This window comes from Capricornis sumatraensis, chromosome 9 (assembly GCF_032405125.1).
Source record: "Capricornis sumatraensis isolate serow.1 chromosome 9, serow.2, whole genome shotgun sequence".
Lineage (NCBI taxonomy): Eukaryota > Metazoa > Chordata > Mammalia > Artiodactyla > Bovidae > Capricornis > Capricornis sumatraensis.
The window spans coordinates 50,637,136-50,654,852 of record NC_091077.1 but is presented as its reverse complement, the minus strand read 5'-3'; the positions used below and the strand labels follow the sequence as shown (position 1 = coordinate 50,654,852).

The 17,717-nt window shown below is 55.4% G+C and overlaps 1 protein-coding gene and 1 pseudogene across 5 annotated transcripts in view; one reads left to right on the top strand and one right to left on the bottom strand.

The window, feature by feature from the left end:
- NRG2 (neuregulin 2) overlaps positions 1 to 17,717 on the top strand; it is a 195,426-nt gene that overhangs the window by 157,668 nt on the left and 20,041 nt on the right. For 4 of the 5 annotated variants that reach the window (XM_068980677.1, XM_068980674.1, XM_068980675.1 and 1 more), the window contains exons 3-4: positions 4,207 to 4,325; positions 11,911 to 12,031. In XM_068980677.1, coding sequence (XP_068836778.1) covers positions 4,207 to 4,325; positions 11,911 to 12,031 — 240 coding nt within the window. The remainder of the gene's footprint in view (positions 1 to 4,206; positions 4,326 to 11,910; positions 12,032 to 17,717) is intronic. The other variant, XM_068980678.1, reaches the window with a different exon arrangement.
- On the bottom strand, positions 1,887 to 2,336 carry LOC138085515 (small ribosomal subunit protein uS11-like; annotated as a pseudogene).

Below are 17,717 nucleotides of genomic sequence, written 5' to 3'. Positions count from 1 at the left end.
GTCTCTCTAACAGGGCACATATCTGATCGTTCATTCATTTACTTGGTAGATCTTGAGGGTCTGCCATATGCCAGGGACAGCCCAGGCCGTGGGGCCCTTGTAATGCTCCCCTTCCTCGCCTATAACTCACCGTCTCACTGTTCTCCCCCTCGGTGCTCCTGACTCCTAGACTTGGGCCCAGACTGTTCCTTGTGCTGGCAGCAACCCCTCCTCTCACCTCGTCCTTCCCCCAAATCTCCAAGGCCTAGCTTAAATGTCACACCCTCTGGGTCACCCTCCTGAGCTCCCCCAGCAAGCTCTCACATCTCCTCCCATGGTGCCTTAGACACAGCTTCGCGGCATGGTGGGAAGCTGTTTTTCCCAGTGTGAGAGCCTCTGAGACCACCCCCAGACACACCCTGTCTCCTGTGTAGCCTGGCAGAGGTCATCTGCTTTCCATGTGAACTGACAAGGATCTTGCAGGATCTACTCACCTTTCCTGGGTGCAGGGGGCATAGGATTGGGCAGGACACCTGTTGCGTTGACCTTGCCTTCAAACAAGTGACTGTCCTGGTCAGGCCCTGGTGTCAGCAGACAGATGGGGCACGCAGTCCCCACACCAGGCCTGGATGTATCCTCTGGGTCTTCCCGGGGGTACTAAGGCCCCCTGACACCCTGAGTGTGCCCCCTGCCCCCTTCCTGTCAGGACCCTGTCCCGCTGGCCGCATTTCAGAAACTGCCTGGCTCCACCCATCCTGCCCCAGGGCTGCTCCCTGCAGTGAGCAGTGGGCTGGAGGAGTGGGCCATGATGGAGAGTGCCTCACTCCCTGTCATTTCCCGTTCCGTCACTGTGACTCGGAGAACCGCCACCTTTACACATACACTTCACCTGGCACGGGGGCTGAGGGCTGGGGGCAGGAGTCTCCTTTCTGGCAAAATCATCTTTCCTCTGCCCACACTGCAGCACACACTCTAGCCCTCCCAGCGCTCCATTCTGCCCAGGCCACACTGTCTTAATGTCACTCTGGGTCTATGGAGACGCCCCTCTCACTGGGCACCGCCTGTCTCTGGGGGCAGCCCTGCTGAGGTGTCTCAGCCCAGCCTTCCTGTGCCCATAGAAAACCACCCCCTTCCCCAGCCCTGGGCACGGGGCCCTTCCCCGGCGGAACCACGTGTTCCCCTGTTTATGAGGGGCAGGCTGGAACAGGCCCCTCAGGCAGGCAGCAGGAGGTAGGCGCTGGGGAAAACGTGCGGGTGGGTGGAGGAGGCAGCCGCCCAGATCCCTGGTCCCTGCCAGCAGAAAGCTGGCTGAGAAAGGCGGGGAGGGCGCCCATCTCGGGGCAGACCTGGGTCAGCCCGGCAAGGGGGCAGCGGGCCTGCCAGGGAGGTGGGAGGGGCCCTGAGCGCCTGGGGCTTCTGATGGAGCTAGGAGTGTGCACTCGGGAATGTGGTGGCCCCGCTCCTCAGCTGCAGAGCCCCACCCTTCAGCTCTGACCCCAGAATCTTTTGTGCCAGGCTGGGGCCACCTTCCTGGAACTGGGGCGATCATCACACAGCTGGTGAACCAAGATGCCTGTACTCAGCAAACCTGGGGCCCTGGTTTCTGTCCCCTAGCCTCTTTCTGATTCCTCAAAGGGGAGGGGCTCTCCCTGCACCCAGGCCTTTCCACAGACCTCACACCCCTCAATGCGGGAAGCCCTTCCTTCTGGTTTTAGCTTCCATCCCTCCAGGTAACTGTGAGCCTGGCTCCATCTTATTCTCCTGCATTTGAGGTGGTGTAAGAGGCGCTCCTTTGAATTCACTGTGAGTGGGTGACAAGGAGGGCCCATCTCTGTGTCCCCTATACCTTCTTTTTTGTTTTTTTACATCAAGGCAATTTATTAACACAATAATCTGAGGAGTCCTGTTCACAGATGGTGAACCCCCTTCCTGTGGGTGCTCTTGGAGGGGGTGAGGGTGACTTCCTCAGTTTGCCCAATCTTCATCCCTGGGGCAAGGGCTCTGAAGGCTAACTGGGCCCCTTGTCCAGGATTCTTGTTCTGTTTCCTCCTGTGACCTGGAATTTGATGTGAAGGGCAGTGATGCCCAGCTCCTTGCATCTCTGGGCTACATTCGGGGCAGCCAACATGGCAGCCTTTGGAGAGAGTTCACCTCGGTCAGCCTTCACATTCCTCCCTCCAGTTTCACAGCAGATAGCTTCCTGGCCAGAAAGATCCGTAATGTGGACAGAAGTATCACTGAAGGGTACAAAGATGTGGTGCACCAAACACATTTTCTCCTTCAGCCATCTGAGACCCGAGGCTGATGACCCGTTTTTCCTTCTTTTCTTTCTTCTTGCGAGGTGCCATTTCTGCACGTCTTCTCCCCTATGCCTTCTTGACCCTGAGACCCCCAGGTGAGCCCCTTCCCTGCTCATCTAGTGTTAAGGAAGAGCCGGTGGCCAGGAAGCTGGAGAAGCCTGGTCCTGGGGCAATTGGGCTCCTAATTAGGCAGGAGCAAGAGGAGATGCTGTCATTGCCAGAGGGCCCTCCAGGGGTCTGTTTAATGAAGAGAAGAAACTCACATCGACAGAAGAGGCTTGTAAGCAGACACAGGCCAAGGAGACAGAGACTGGCATGAGCCGGGAGGGGTGGAAGGGAGTCAGGCAGCTGTCACCGTATCATTGGTGTGGACATCATCACAGAAACAAGGCCTAAAACTAAACAGGCTCGTGGAGGCTGGTTTGGGGGATCCCAGAGTTAGGAGGTCTGGGAAGAGCCCAGCATCAGGGGCTGAGGAGGAGCTCAGGGGACTGGCCCCCAAAGCACAGTGCAGGGAGGGATATGGGTCATTTTGCCGTCTTCCTCCATCCTTGGCACAGCCTCTCTGCTCACTGCCCTCCTTCCTCATAAGCTTCATGGCTCTGTTTCTCCAGCCCTGGTTTCAGGGCCATGACAGCTCTGCTACCCTGGCTCCCATTCCACCACTCCCCAACCCACTAGGCATGTTCTGGGAATCTGATTTTTTTTAACTCAGGACTAAGAGGAGGAAGTTACATCATGTTAAGAAATTTTCATGCTACTTCTTGTTTCCCCCTGGGGTCCCCAGGGTTTTATCTGGAGCTTAGACTGGCCGCAAAGAGCACTGGGGCAGAGGGAGGGGTGAGAGGTATAAACAGATCCTGAAGAGCCCATGCTCCTGCGGGCAAGTGCAGGGAAGCCGACGGAAGGAAGGAAAGGTTTGGCATGGTCTTCAGAAAGAAGAGGACAGGCCAGGCCAGGTGCCCTGGAGTCAACCACAGCACTGGAATCCCTGCCCAGGCCTGGCCCCACGGCTCTGGGCATGCAGGGCTGGGTGTGAAGCCCTCCACAGAAGCGTTAGCCTGAACATCAAGCTCCAGGAGACAGTCCATGAGCTGCCTGGGGCTCATGTCCTCACCAGCTCCAGCTCCTCATTCACCTCTGCCTTTGCCTTGTTGGCAGGCATTCTTAGACAAGTCCAAAAGCCCCTCAAGGACTCAGTTTTCCCATCAGTCCTGCCTGGTCCTCCTCCAGATTAGCTGTGAGAGTCAAGTCAGGCCTTGAAGATAAGACTTTTTTGTTCCCTGAGATATCCAAGCCCCCAGCACAGAGGGCACTCAATAAACATCTGTTGAGTAAATGAAGGGAAACTTTTTGAAGAGGCCACAGAGTGCCCCTTAGTGGCAGGGCTAGTATCAAGGCAGGGGAGAGCCACCGGTGAGGACTGGGAGACTGGGTACAGTTGCCATGGAAACCTGATAGCTCATTGGCCTTCCTGGATTCCTGGGACAGACCTTATCTATCCCGAGTGGTGGGGCTGCCACTTCTAAGGAAAGGCTGAGGAAGCTGTGAGTTAGTGGCTGCTCTGCTGAAAGTGGGTGGGGGAGACACGGCGGGCTGAGGAGAAAGGCGCTAAAGTCCTTGTGACTTCCCATTCCCAAAGGATGCCAGTTTCCTGCCCTGGAAAAGTGGTTACCAAGAAGGTCCAGTTCTGGAAAAGGGATAGATGCGAGGATCCGTAGACTTAGAACTTGTGTTTCTCCTGAGCGTGCAGGTCTCCCTCCAGCTCCGGACTCTGTGCATTCCACCCAGACCCCAGCACTGGCTGGTCTGCGGGAGTCTGCTTCCCATCCACCTGGGCAGACACTGTGGCCGTGCAGGGAGAGGTGACCGCTGGGTGACCGCTGGGGAGCTCATGCTCTCCCCCTCTTATCCCCTCCCTAACCAGAAAGAACTCACGACTCCAGTTCAACAAGGTGAAGTTGGAAGACGCTGGGGAGTACGTCTGTGAGGCTGAGAACATCCTCGGGAAGGACACCGTCAGGGGCCGGCTCTTCGTCAACAGCGGTAGGTGGTCCCCCCAACCAAGGGAAGGGTCCTAGAGGGGTCCTGTGGGGGGAGCCTGTCACCCTGCCCCCAGCCCTGGAGAAGAGGCCCACGCATGATCCATCTTGCACTTGACTCCCCTCCCTCTCGCTGCTGCCATATCAAGGCCTGAGATCTGAGCCGATTCAGGGAAACGCAGTCGAAGCATAAATGTTTAGCTTTGTTATCTGGACCTGGAAGAGCCGCCAGCTCTCATTTTAAATACCCTGAAAACTAAATATTTTGAAATCAAGAGGTAGGGGGTGGGAGAAGGATATTTTTAGAAGGCAATTATGGGAGGCTGGGCTGCCAGGAGCGGGGCTCTGGAGAGAGGCAGACCCAGGGTGTGTGTGAGCTGCCTGCCCACAGCTTTGCTGGGTGCCCGAGTGGAGGCAGCCCACTCTGTGGGGCCACAGCGGGGAGGCCTGAGTGCCCTGGACCCCTGGGGGCAGCCTCTGCTCAGGGCTGGCCAGCCCCCCTCCCACAGGTCATCCCCTCCCCGGGAAATGTACAAGGTCAGGAGCCCATGGCACCCTTAGCTGCCTCTCGCCACAGAGGCAGCCTCCCTGCTGGGCCATCCTCTGGTTGTTGCCCTTGACTGGGAAGTCACCAAGCCTATCTGTCCTCAGGTCGTGCCCCCTCCACTCTCACCCCTCCTCTGAGCCCCACAGCTCTCATTCCTCCTCCCGACACCCAGCCTTTAGGTACCACTTGTTACCTGGTTGTTGGGTTTGCTTCCAGTCCTGCCCATCACAGAGCCCATCTGCCTGCATCGCCTGTGTTTCCACCACACAGCCTTCTGGTACTCCCCACACCCGGTGCAGTCTAACAACAACCCTGGCCTTGCACCTTCAGAGGAGAACCTGGCTCAGACCCGGTCTGCCCTGTGTTCGGAGGGATCCCCCTCTCTTGCAAGCCTCTCTGCTCCTCCACTGGCAGTGGACCTCATAGGTCTGAGTCTTCAAGTCCCGGTCAGTCTTCTTTCTGGATCTCTCGCTCACATCTTTTCTTTTCATTCCAACCCCACCTTGAGGGCACCTCTGGCCCAGGTTTCAGCCCTGCTCACCTAGGCCAGAGCAGTGGCCTCTGAAGGCACTTTAACTCCATCATGCCCCCACCCTTGGAGCCACAGAACAAGAACTTGGCCCCACAGCCCAGCTTACACAAATCTGACCCAAATGGTCTCTCCATATTCCCTCTGGAGCCCTGACTCAACCCCATGGTGTAGTTCATGGATTAGGAGATTGAAGCTGAGAGGGGTTACATATTCTGCCCAGAGTCAAGCAGATAGATCTACATGATGTGAAAGATGTTGGCAAACGCAGAGCCCCCCAAGCTCCATGGGGCCATGTCTAGCCTGTTTACTCCTCCAGCCCTGGGGCCCACCACAGCACCAGGCTTGAGTCACCACCTGGTAAACACAGGAGGACCACAGACCCTGCTTCAGGGCCTCTCCTGACTCCCCATGGTCCACCCTGGGCCTGGCAGCGGTGGGGGCACCTGCGCCCTCCTGCCCCTCCCAGCCTGTCTCAAGCCTGGGAAAGTGGACCATGCTGGGGCCCAGCATTGCCCCCTGCAGCCAGAGTGGGCAGGCATTCTCAGATTCACTGGGGATTTGAGGTTTCCTGTTTTACATTTTAAGACTTTCTTGGTTAGAACTGATAAGAACCCAATATAAAACTATGTTGAGGAATGTATTGGTTTTTAAAACTGAGAAGTCCAGAGGTAAGACTGACCTTAGACCTGACAGAGTCCTGGACCTCAGAGCAGGGGTTGGGGTGCTCCCTCCCACAATGTGTTGGCCTCTTTTTCTCCTCCTGTAAAATGGGCTCCCCCCATGTTTAGGGAAAGGATTGAGAAGAGGAGGCTATGGCCTCAGACAGCTCTGGGTTCACATCACCCCAGCACCATCCTGGGAAAGAGAGAGCTTGGTCTGTCTGTCTCCATTTACGTTGTCACCGGGGTGGATTCTTGCTCTGTGCCCCACTAGGCCCAGCCATGTGCTCAGGGCAGGGGGGATGCCATCCTGGCTGGCCCATGTGTGTATGCAAAGGGGTCCTGAGAGTACCATGAGTGACATCCCTGCTAGAACTACATCGAAGGCAGGGGCTGGGGTGTGGAGGAAGAAGAAAGGCTGCCATGCCATGAAGGAAACCGCAGTAATGTCCTCTCCTGCACAGGGCTTGGGGCCTCAGGCGGGGTTCTGTTGTGAGATCCTTCAGATAAGCTGCAGCTCCACCCCTCCTGTGGGCTTCTGTGAGCCCTCAGTAGCCTGGGTTCTGGTCAGACAGGGATCAGACAGTGGAGCTTTGGGCTGGGCCCTCAGGGCTCTGTGCCTCTCATCCCTCCAGCAGGCAGGACAGCGGGGCAGCCGAGCTATGGACAAGAGTCCAGAGCTTTGGTCTCATTCCAGGTCTGTTGTACAACCCTGAGTGAGTTGTTCCACCTCCCGAGTCTTCAGTTTTCCCATCTGAATTTGACCCAGGTGATCTGTAAGCCCCTTCTCCCTAAAATTCTAGGATTCTCAGGGTTTTTTGTGTCGAGGCTGACATCCTGTACACCTAGCCACCGCCGCCACCATACATGTACACCCTCACACCACATCTCTTCAGCTGTCCAGGCAGGCAAGAGCCTACCCTTCATGTGGGGAGGTGGACAGAGCCACCGGAGGGAGCCAGGAGGTCCTGTGGGGAACGTTTACCCGGGTCAAGATGCTCAGGCTCCTGTTTACCCGCGGAACCCGGAAGACTTGCAGCAGCCCCACCCTGAGGAGGGGGTGGAGGGCGGGTAGCGGCAACTGTGCCTGCCCCCCTCTGACTCATTCCAGGGTGGGTTGGCTGGGCCCGCCTGGGCCCCAGGGAAGCCAGGGCAACAGGGGTGGGGCCGGCAGAAGAGGGCATGGGAAGGCCGCCAGGGAGCAGCGGCTACTCAAGGGGCATCGACACAGCCTTGAAAGATGAGAAGTTTTGTGCATGGCAAGGGATAAGAGGGCAGCGGTTACAGTAGCTGGCAGTGGGGAAAACATCTCCACAGCATGAGCTCCCTCCTGGCCCTTGCCTCCTCAGGACCTCAGTACACTCACTCACCCCAAGATGCTGAGGCCTAATAGAGATCTCCTGGGTGTACCTCCCCAGGTGTTTTCTTTAAATCCCCCCCAGCCCCTGGCAACCAGAATCTACTTTCTGCTTCTGTGGATTCACCTATTCTGGACATTTCACAGAAATACAATCATAGAATACGTGGCCTTTCAAGACTGGCTTTTCCACTTAAAATAATGTTTTCAAGGTTCATCCATGTTGTAGCATGTATCAATGCTTTCATTTTCGTGGCTGAATCGGATTCCATTGCATGGGTCTACCACATTTTGTTTATATACGCATCAACTGGGGTTGTTGCGTCATTCTAGTTGTTTCCACATTTGGGCTGTTAGGAACAATGCTGCTATAACATTTGTACCCAAGTTTTTGTGTGAACTTGTATTTTAGTTCTCTTGGGTATATACCTAGGAGTTGACTGGCTTGGTCATATGGTAACTATGTTTAATTTTTTGAGGGACTACCAGCTGTGTTTCAAAGTGGCTGCACCATTTAGCATTTCCATCAGCAAAGTAGGGGGATTCCCATTTCCCCACATCTTCACCACCACTTGTTATTATCCATCCTTTTTTAATACAACCATCTGAGGGAGAAGGCAATGGCACCCCACTCCAATACTCTTGCCTGGCAAATCCCATGGATGGAGGAGCCTGGTGGGCTGCTGTCCATGGGGTCGTGAAGAGTCGGACACGACTGAGCGACTTCACTTTCACGTTTCACTTTCATGCATTGGAGAAGGAAATGGCAACCCACTCCAGTGTTCTTGCCTGGAGAATCCCAGGGGCGGCAGAGCCTGGTGGGCTGCCGTCTATGGGGTCGCACAGAGTTGGACACGACTGAAGCGACTTAGCAGCAGCAGCAGCAGAGGGGGTGTGAAGTAGCACCTCTGTGGTTTTTATTTTCATTTCCTTAATGATTGTTCATGAGTATTTGTATTTTCTAAGAGACAATGCTTGAATTAATGCTTTAATGCTGATAGCAGCAGCAGCCAAGGAGACCAGACTAGACCCTGGGATGGTAGTAGAATGTACCTTTCTCTAAAGAATCGGATCTCTTTAATTGCTTGGTAGAGATAATTGTCAGTATTTGTTAAGCACCTATTACATGCCAAGTGCTGTGCTAGACACTGGAGTTCGTTCACCAGTGAAGCAGACAGCCTCTGCCCAGATGGAGCTTGCCTTCTATTGGAGGTAGCTCAGTTGGTAAAGAATCCACCTGCAGTGCAGGAGACCCTGGTGATTCCTGGGTCAGGAAGATCTGCTGGAGAAGGGATAGGCTACCCCCTCCAGTATTCTTGGGCTTTCCTTGTGGCTCAGCTGGTAAAGAATCTGCCTGCCATGCAGAAGACCTGGATTCAGTCCTTGGGATGGGAAGATCCCCTGGAGAAGGGAAAAGCTATCCACTCCATTATTCTGGCCTGGAGAATTCCATGGACTGTATAAGCCATGGGGTCACAAAGAGTCAGACACGACTGAGCGACTTTCAGGTTCAGGTTTTAGACAGCTAGTAATTGCACAACTAGTCCTTTAATTGTTAAAATAAATACTATAGTTACAAATACTTAGTTACAAAACTAAGAGAAAGAGTAAGGGAGGAGACCTGAGCAGCCTCCCTGAGACACTGATATTTTGAAAGTCCTGGACAAGGAGTCACTTGGCCTCTTAGAGGAGCTGAACTAAGCCAGTGGAGTCTGAATATACTGCAAGAAGGGGACAAGACAAGAAGCAGGACAGGTGGTGAGGCCCAGATTAGACTTGGGGAGGGCTGAGTATAAAACCATTGGAGGATTTTGATACTGGAAGTGACTGATCAATTTACATATTTTAAAGACCACTCTGGCAGCAGCCACAAAGCAGAAAGATTAGAGACGAAGGCAAGAGTGAGGACAGGAAGATCTATGAGGAGGCGACTGTGGCCATCCAAGAAAGAAACCACAGAGGCCGGGGTTGGGGGGTGGGGGGTGGGAGGCAGTAGTGAGACGAGGCAGAGCCCCAGGAGGCATGGAGGCAGGCCTCAGCAAGAGACAGCTGGGGGGCCAAAAATCAGAGACTCCCTGCAAGCCTTTGGCTCATGCTGTTTAGTCCCGGAGGTGAGCGAGGAGCAAGTGGCAGGGCACAGGAGTGGGAGGTGCGTTTGGGGTAGCCTAGCACCGTCCCCGGGGTGCTGTCTAGGGAGCGGCCAGATTCTCTCACTCGGAGGTCACTGGTCATCTTCACCTCCCCAAATGCGGGAGAACACAGTGAAGGAAGATGAAGGGAGTGTGAGGCATTGCCCTCAGAGCCCAAGTGAGCTGGAAGAGCATGACCGCACATCTTCTGTGTGGAAATCTTCCTGGCATGAACCTCCACCACCAACACAGTTGGTGACTCGGGAGGAGCCTGCCGTTACAGGGCTGGCCTCAGGTACTACTTTCTGAGGTGCAAAGGCCTTTCCCCCACGCCTTCTGCAACCAGCTCCCCCACTGCCCTCCCTTTTCGCCTTTCCAGGGCCCCAGCCTAGTCCCCACTGTGACACAGTTCTGGAAGCCCCAGACCATAGATCCCAGCCAGGGTCCTGTCTTCCTTCCTTCAGGAGTCATCCACTGCCTTCCAAGTCCTGGGTGCGTGCAGACGTGCATGGGGGCAGACCCAAGTGTGCGGCCGTGGTCCCACCACCATCTGCGCTCCTGCCCAGCGTCAGGCAGGTTCTGCCACCCCTGACCGCAGAGGGCATCAAGATGGCCTGAGGTTTCCCTAGCTTGGCCAGGGCCCCGTAAAGGACCCGGGCCTGTGGTCCACATCGTGTTTGCATCCATCTGTCAAGCCTTGGTGCTGACATGTTCTTCCAGGGTGGACCAGGTGCCTGGTGAGAATATGCAGCCAAATATCAGGAGCCCTGAAGCTTTGTTACAACACACCCTGGACTCTGGAAGGCTCTGCTCTGCTCTCTTTCCTCACTCTTCCTTGGCAATGCAATCAAAGGGCAGGACAGCCTTTAGGGTCCTCCCAGCAATGAGATTTTACAGCTCACAGGCGTGGTCATCTCAGCTGTTTCTCTTCTCTGTCCCTTTCTCTATTCCCTGGGTCTCACTGACCCAGAAGCATGTGGGTCCCAGACGGGTGTGGGGTTGCACAGAGGTGGGAGACGTCAGCAGGGGTGGGGCTCAAGAATGCCAGACCAGCAGCAGGTACAGTGTGCTGGGAAAGTGGGAGTTGGCCCTGCCCGCTGGGTTTTATCAGCGAGCTCCTCAGACATATACAGAGGCAGAGCCGTGTATATACTCCCGTTCCCGCGCTCCATCTATCTCTCGACACGTCTAAACACTCAGGGCGCCAAGTGCTTCCCCTCCTTCTCCTCCTCTTGTCCCCCCACTTACTGCAGGGGATGGTGGAGACTCAGTACCCCTGAGAAGACAGAACTGGCCAAGGTAGGATGGGCCACTTGTCAGGAGGCTGCTGCTGGGCAGGCAGGAGAGGCCCTCCCAGCCCCCAGAGACTATGCAGGGAGCAGGAACCCATTGATGACCAGTATGGATACACAGTCTGAGGGGTTAGCTAGCAGATAAAGACTGAAATTGAGAGCAAGAATTTCCACTTGAAACCAGGCTTCTGGGTGCCATTCCACTGAGGAGCCCAGCTTTGGGGATTTTCATTTATCAGATGAATCTGATCCATCAGAGATGTGCAGTCTAGGTTAGCAGCCTTGAACCCAGGCTTGTTCTCACCTAGTTTCCACATCCTAGCTGTCCCTTAGCCCTATCCCCAATGACCTAAAGCCCTGATTTATAGCCCAGGTTACCCAAGGCCTGGGGGCTCCCTCTAGGAGGCAGAAGTGGGGGAGCTGCCTGGCAAGAGCAGACATGAAGGCCCTGGATACTTCTGGAGATATAGTGGCCTTTGTAGCATTTCTGGGAGGCTTGTCCCCCCACTGGGACAAAGGAAGAAGAGAGGGGAGCTAGGGATCTCCTTACATCTCCCAAGATCTTAGAAAATTAGTGTCCCAAAAGGTGCCATTCTCCGCAAAGCCCAGTTTCCTCCATTCACACTCTGGTCCATGAGAGCCCCAGTGGTGCAGATGGATGCACATGTCTCTTCCCTGCACCCTGTGACTTGCCCCCCACATAAGACATGGTGCCTCATCCCACCTGCAGGGTTCCCCCCAGAAAGGCAGGCATGCGGGCAAGCAGTGGAGGTAGACCCTTATTTCAGAAAACAGCAGTTTCTGCCAGCCTCTCCTCCCCTTCAAAAAAGAAAATCTTCCCAGCCTTTGGAGGTTTGCCCGGAGCATGAGTGCACTGCGGTGCTGGATAGATGATCAGAGCTCACAGTGGCCTCCCCTTGGCCTTGTTTGGTGACTTGAGGGACTCCCAACCATTCCTAAAGTCTCCAATCATCCAGCTCTGAGATGGGCCATGAAGGACCATGAAGAAGGTGATTCCTGGGGCCCAGCGGTGGTCTCTGTGGGTCACCAGCACATGTCTCTCATACCTCCAGTGAGCACCACTCTATCATCCTGGTCGGGGCACGCTCGGAAGTGCAACGAGACAGCCAAGTCCTACTGTGTCAACGGAGGTGTCTGCTACTACATTGAGGGCATCAATCAGCTCTCCTGCAAGTAAGTGACCAGTGGGGGTGGGCATGGGGGCAGGACCAGGGGGAGAGAGGCCGGGGCAGAAGTGGAGGGCTCTAGGAAAAAGTGGGCTTCAAGCCACTGATAAGGGGTCTCCAGGGGGGGTATAGTCAGGGAGGTTTGCCCCACTTCCTAGCCCTTTCCTGGAATACAGGGAGATGTAAGCTCCAAAGGGCTCAGGGCTTCTGCAGTCCCAGTGTCCCAGGCCCCTACCCACCCAATCTTCCAGTGTCCCTGCTTTCACCGACACCTTCTAGGGAGATGGCGAGACTAGTCTCTGCCCTGGGCAGTGGGCACTGGATTCTCTCTCTCTCTCTTTCTTTCCCTTCCCATCTCTCAGCAACTTTCCAAACTTTATTCTGATGAACACTGCCCGGGTCGCATCTTCCCGGCAGTGAGAAGCCGGCAGGGTCAGGCGGGGAACACGTCCCAGAGCCCATGCTAGCTGAGGTCTGCTCTGTTCTCCCTGCCAGCAGGAAGCCAGTGCCCAGATACGCCCTGGCTGCTGTCCATGCCACTTCAGTCCCTAGTCCCTCTCTGGGGTGTGAGGGGCCACCAGCAAGGACATCACTCGGGTGTGGCCGAGTGGGTGAGGTCAGGGTTGAGGATAAAGCTCATGTTGGGACTCTGCCTCCCCAAGGGCTGCCTCATAGGACCTCCTAGGAGCTGAGGACCTCTGCTCCCACCCTTAGCCAGTAGGGCTGGTGGGAGCACAGTGATCAGGGAGGGCTTGTTGGGGCCCAGCCAGGTCTTCTGGGAGCTGGCACCTGCTGCCCCTTGACAAATCCTCTGGTGGGCGAGCCAGGAACAGGTAGGGGAGCTTGTGAGGGGAGCACAGGTTCTGGCCTGATCTGAGGAGCAGAGGGTGCCGTGCTTAGTCGCTCAGTCGTGTCCGACTCTTTGCGACTGCATGGACTGTAGCCCTCCAGGCTCCTCTGTCCTTGGGATTCTCCAGCCAAGGATACTGGAGTGGGTTGCCATGCCCTCCTCCAGGGGATCTTCCCAACCCAGGGACTGAACCCACCCAGGTCTCCTGCATTGCAGGCAGATTCTTTACCCACCAAGCCAGAGGAGCAGAGGGAGGAAGGCCTAGTTAGCAACTCCGGGTTTCAAAGCAGCCTTGGGCTCTAGTGAGGTGCCGAAGCTGCCCCATTCCCCATGGCATCTGGGCACAGGCCAGCAGGGCACTGATGAAAATTCAGGGGGAGGTGTTTGCCAGCCCCACAGACAAGACCCAGTCAGTGTTCCCAGCTCTCCTGCCTTGGCCTCCAGCTCCCTCCTGATTATGACCTTGCCCAAAGGTGCGCACCTCACAGCGTGATAATGGGGGCCACGCCTCCTTCATGCTCTCCCCTCAGTGGACGGCCAGGCACTCCCCGGGCTCCAGCCGGCCTCCTCTGCCAGCATTCGTCTTGGTCCACCTTCTACCTGCTGCCATCTGCCTTCCAGCCTCCCCCATCCTGGATCTCAAGGGATAGTCCCCAAAGAAACAGCAGGTCCCCTGGGAAGTTCTTGGTCCAGACTCAGCCCCTCATCCTCTCTTTCTGCCTCTAGGACAGTGTCACAGACGCTGGGAACATTCTAGCCTTGAAAATGCTCTGAGCACTTAGGAATAGATCTAAAGAAATGTGTAAGAGTTTTGGAATACCTTACAGAGATGGCCCAGCCCTGGACCCCCTCCTCTTATCCCCTACAACACACACACGCCAGGCCTCTCATCTTCTCTAGCCCCTTGGGCCCCCAGACCCTTGAAAGGACCCAGCATTGTCACTGATCAACCCTGGCTCCCGACAGGAAAGGTTGCAGCCAACCAGGACAGGTGCTGGGGTTGGGGAGGGCTGTGGAGCCCAGAACTGCAGTGCTAGAGCTTAGTGTGGAAAAGAGAACAGTGAGCTATAGGGTTCCTGGGGACCCCTGCCAGCAAGGCTGTACCCCTAGGACCCTCTGGGTCCCACCCAGCTGAATCTGAGAGGAGCAGAGTGCAGGAGCCTGAGCCATTGTGAAGATACTGTCCTATCAACCCCAACCAGGACAGCTGGGGTTCACTGCTTAGAACCTGAGCTCGGTACCCAGAACTGCCACCTCCCCACCTTAACCCCAGCCAGAGCTCTTGGAACCAACTTTCCTGACTCCCTGGACCCCCAGGAGAGGGGAACCCCTGGTGGGGATGGCAATCAGGAGGGCAGGTCCTCAGAGCTGTGCTGGAGAAGGACAGGGGGGAGGGGGGCAGGGCAGAACCCAGAGGCCATTCTGAGGGTGGGTGAGCTGGGAGGGAATGGGGGCAGGCCTTTTGGGGTTCCTGATGACACCCTGAATGGAATGGATGGAATAAAAAGGAGAGAATTTAGGAAACGGAACTCACGTCGTACCATTTGTGCTGTTTGTTTACTTTTTTATTTTGATTTTTTTGCATTTCCGCTTAGCTTGGATAATGAAACTAAACTGGTCAGTTTCATTCCAGTTTCGACAAAAATCAGTTTTCCTTCCTGGTTTTCTGATACTTGTTGTTGTGTATTGGTTCCGAGCCCCACGGGGAGTGTTGAAAAGCGGGCACACTCCATCCCTCCTGTTTTTCTAGAATTCAGAGCCAAAAGAAACAGTGTCACTGATACTGAATTTTGTTTTAAAAAGGAAAACTTAGGGGGATTTGAAAACGGGGGTCCAAATCACGGTGACCGCCTCCTGTCTGGGCCAGACAGGGGCCTCCGCACTTCCTCTTGCTGCTTTCTCCTCTTCTCTCCGTGTGTTTATAGAGCACGGTTGGTGCGTGACTCTGGGGGACTGGTTCAGGGGATGATGACAGAACAAGACTCTCTTTCCAGCCCTGTGCGCATACCAGTGGCATGCCTCTCCTCGCCATCAGCCCATCCCCCATCCCCCCGCGCCCACGTCCCGGTGACCCTCATCCCATCCCCATCTGCCTGCTCATCCTCTCCACCTCCACCCCCTGCCCCCCTGCTCATGAGGTCAGAGACGCTTCACTCCCTCCAGTGCCCGGGGCACACCCTCATCCCTCATCCTCCCCTTCCCCTGGGTGAGGGCAGCACACATGGCATTATCCCCAGGCTACCAAAAGGAGAAACTGAGGCCCGGGAGGTGGGGTGGAAAACCAGGGAGGCAGAGTCCCAACCTCTCTGTCATCCCAGGTGCAGCCCGCGGGCTCTTCTCTCTGCCCCTCTCTCACCCCTGCTCTTCTCCAGCCCTGAGCACAAACCTTCCCATAGTCAAGGATAACGGCGTGGGGCTAAGGGCCAGGAAGCCTGTACCCCATGTCCCTGAAATTCAGGGAGTCAATCCCTGTCTGAGTGGGAACTTACCCACTACCAGCCAGCCATGCCAAGTTCAGCCCCTGCTCCTGGTTGACAGGCTAATGTAGCCTGTTCCCTGTTACCAGGTCCTGGGAGCAGGATGGCAAGGCTGTTGGCCACCCCAAGAGCCTTCTCCAGGGATGCCCCCAGCCTCCCGGACGTGGCTCATCCTCAACAAGTAAGGCTAATGAAAGGAGCCAGGGCACTACCCCGTGAAGTGCCCACCTCCCACTGCCTTCTCCTTTGTTCAGCCAGCAGGGAACACACTCCCAGGGCAGGAAGGGTATACATTGCACGACTACAGAAGGCTTTTCTGTCTTGTAGACAGTGTCCACGGTACCACCTGGAGTTGTGCAACTCTGTGGCCATGAAAAATAGGAGGATACGGTCGGGGTAGTCCAGGCTGGGTATGGGGCCAGGAACACAGGGATGTACTTAATTATTCTCCATCTCCAAGAGCCGCAGGAAAGCATCCTGGCTCTCTGCAATGGGAATAAATTCCCCTCTGTCCCCTCCTGCTCCTGCACGCCTCATTCTCTCTCTTACACAGATGTGCACACACACACACGCAGGTTTCCCCTGTCTCCAGAGCCGGGCTAATCTCAGACATTGGACACAGTCAAGCCTCTCTCTTATTCCTTTGAGGATTCCAAGAGTCATTTTGGCAACTTCCTGGGTCTATATCTTCCACCCCCAAAGGTGCTTCCACGTTGGGAAAAAAATCACTTCTACACCTCTCCTCCCATTCCCAAGTGGAACGTTTCTGAGAACTGAGAAAGGAAAGCTGAGCCTGACGCAAGCTGAATGGAAAGCCTTAGCCGCTGCCTCCATTCTCCTGGGCTGGGATGATTGGGAACGAGGGCAAGGGGGTCAGAAAAGGATGCATTGACAAAGCTGTAGCTTCCTCTCCCAAAGCACCCTGTTCAGCAGGATGAGCATGCATCAGCTCCCCTGGCTGGCTCCCCTCCTCCCTTCTCCAGACACCCCCTCCTCTACTACCCCTCTTTGGCCAGACATACCTACATACACACTGCTCCTACTACAAGGACCAGCCTCCTGCCTCACCTGAGGGAGATACCCTAAGGCCCACAGAGACTCCAGCTGTCTGCTCATCAACTGCTCCCAATCCTCCAGGCTAGATTGGAGGCCACAGGGTTTTTGTGAGGGTCTTTACAGCCAATAGCCATCACCCCCTGTAAGTTCAAGGGGCTACTGATGGTTGGTATACACTAAAATGCTAAGAGGTATATAGTACATTCACCTTTGGGGGACGTTTACTGATGAACCGTATTGACCTGTTACTAAGGGGACACAGGTGATGGGCTTACCTAATTTCCTAAATTAAAGAGGCAGAAGAGCATAGACCCATCTTTGAGTGGGGGGCTGGGGGCGGGGGGTCAGTCTGGCCCTGTCTGTAAGCTTCTCTTAAGTACCTGGCCTTGCCTGGGGTTCAGAAGAGTATACAGGGCAGGGCATGTCTCCCGCAAATCTGCAAGACAGGAAATCACTTGGAGGGAGAAAGGCAGCTAGGGAGCAGAAGGAAATGGACCTTGGGGGTAAGGACAAAGTCAGGGAGATGGGAGTGGGTGGTTCTCTGTAGGAGGCAACCAGGGAGAATGAACTCCCTCCAGAGCCAGGCAGTGACAGAGGAGCATGTCATGGCGAGAGGGCAGGTGTCCCACGCAGCCAGTTGGCCCCCTGATGTGGAAGAGGCTTCAGGGTCTCCAGGGAGCCTGCTTTAGTCCCCCTGCATCATGATTCTTGCCACCCGAGACCAGATGCCCCGCACCCACCCTGGGCCCACCAGCTTTGGGATGCTGGTAATTCAGGCTTCTCTCCACCCTCACGTGTCCACCACTAAGCTTTCCCCATATATACTGCTCCAGAGAAGCCTTCCCCAAACTGCATGTTCACAAGGATTCCTCAGAAAAATGACTTCCAAGGTCAGATAAATTTGGAACCAACTAGAAAGTTCACCTCTTTCCTCCTAAAAAATTCCTCATGGCCTTTCACATGCTAACGTGCACCCCAACTCTACCCGGAAACCAGGCAATGGATTTCCTCAACTTGTTTGGCCACAGAACCCCTCTTCGAGAGAACAGATGAGACATCTCCAAGGCCCCTTTTGTTGTGGGCACACAGTCTAGGAACAGCATTCCCATTCTCCTTTGAGCTTTCTGGAGGCTGCTGCATGGATGAGAAATCCCACCCAGGGCCCTGGCAAAAACCCTTTGGTAGGAATGGCTCCCCAGAACTTGGTATTCCAGAAAACTCCCAGCCTCCCAACCCTTGGTGCCCCTGACTGCCTGGCACCAAGGGGCTACAAGTCTGGCTTCCTGGGGCCCCAGGCAGGTCAGAAGAGA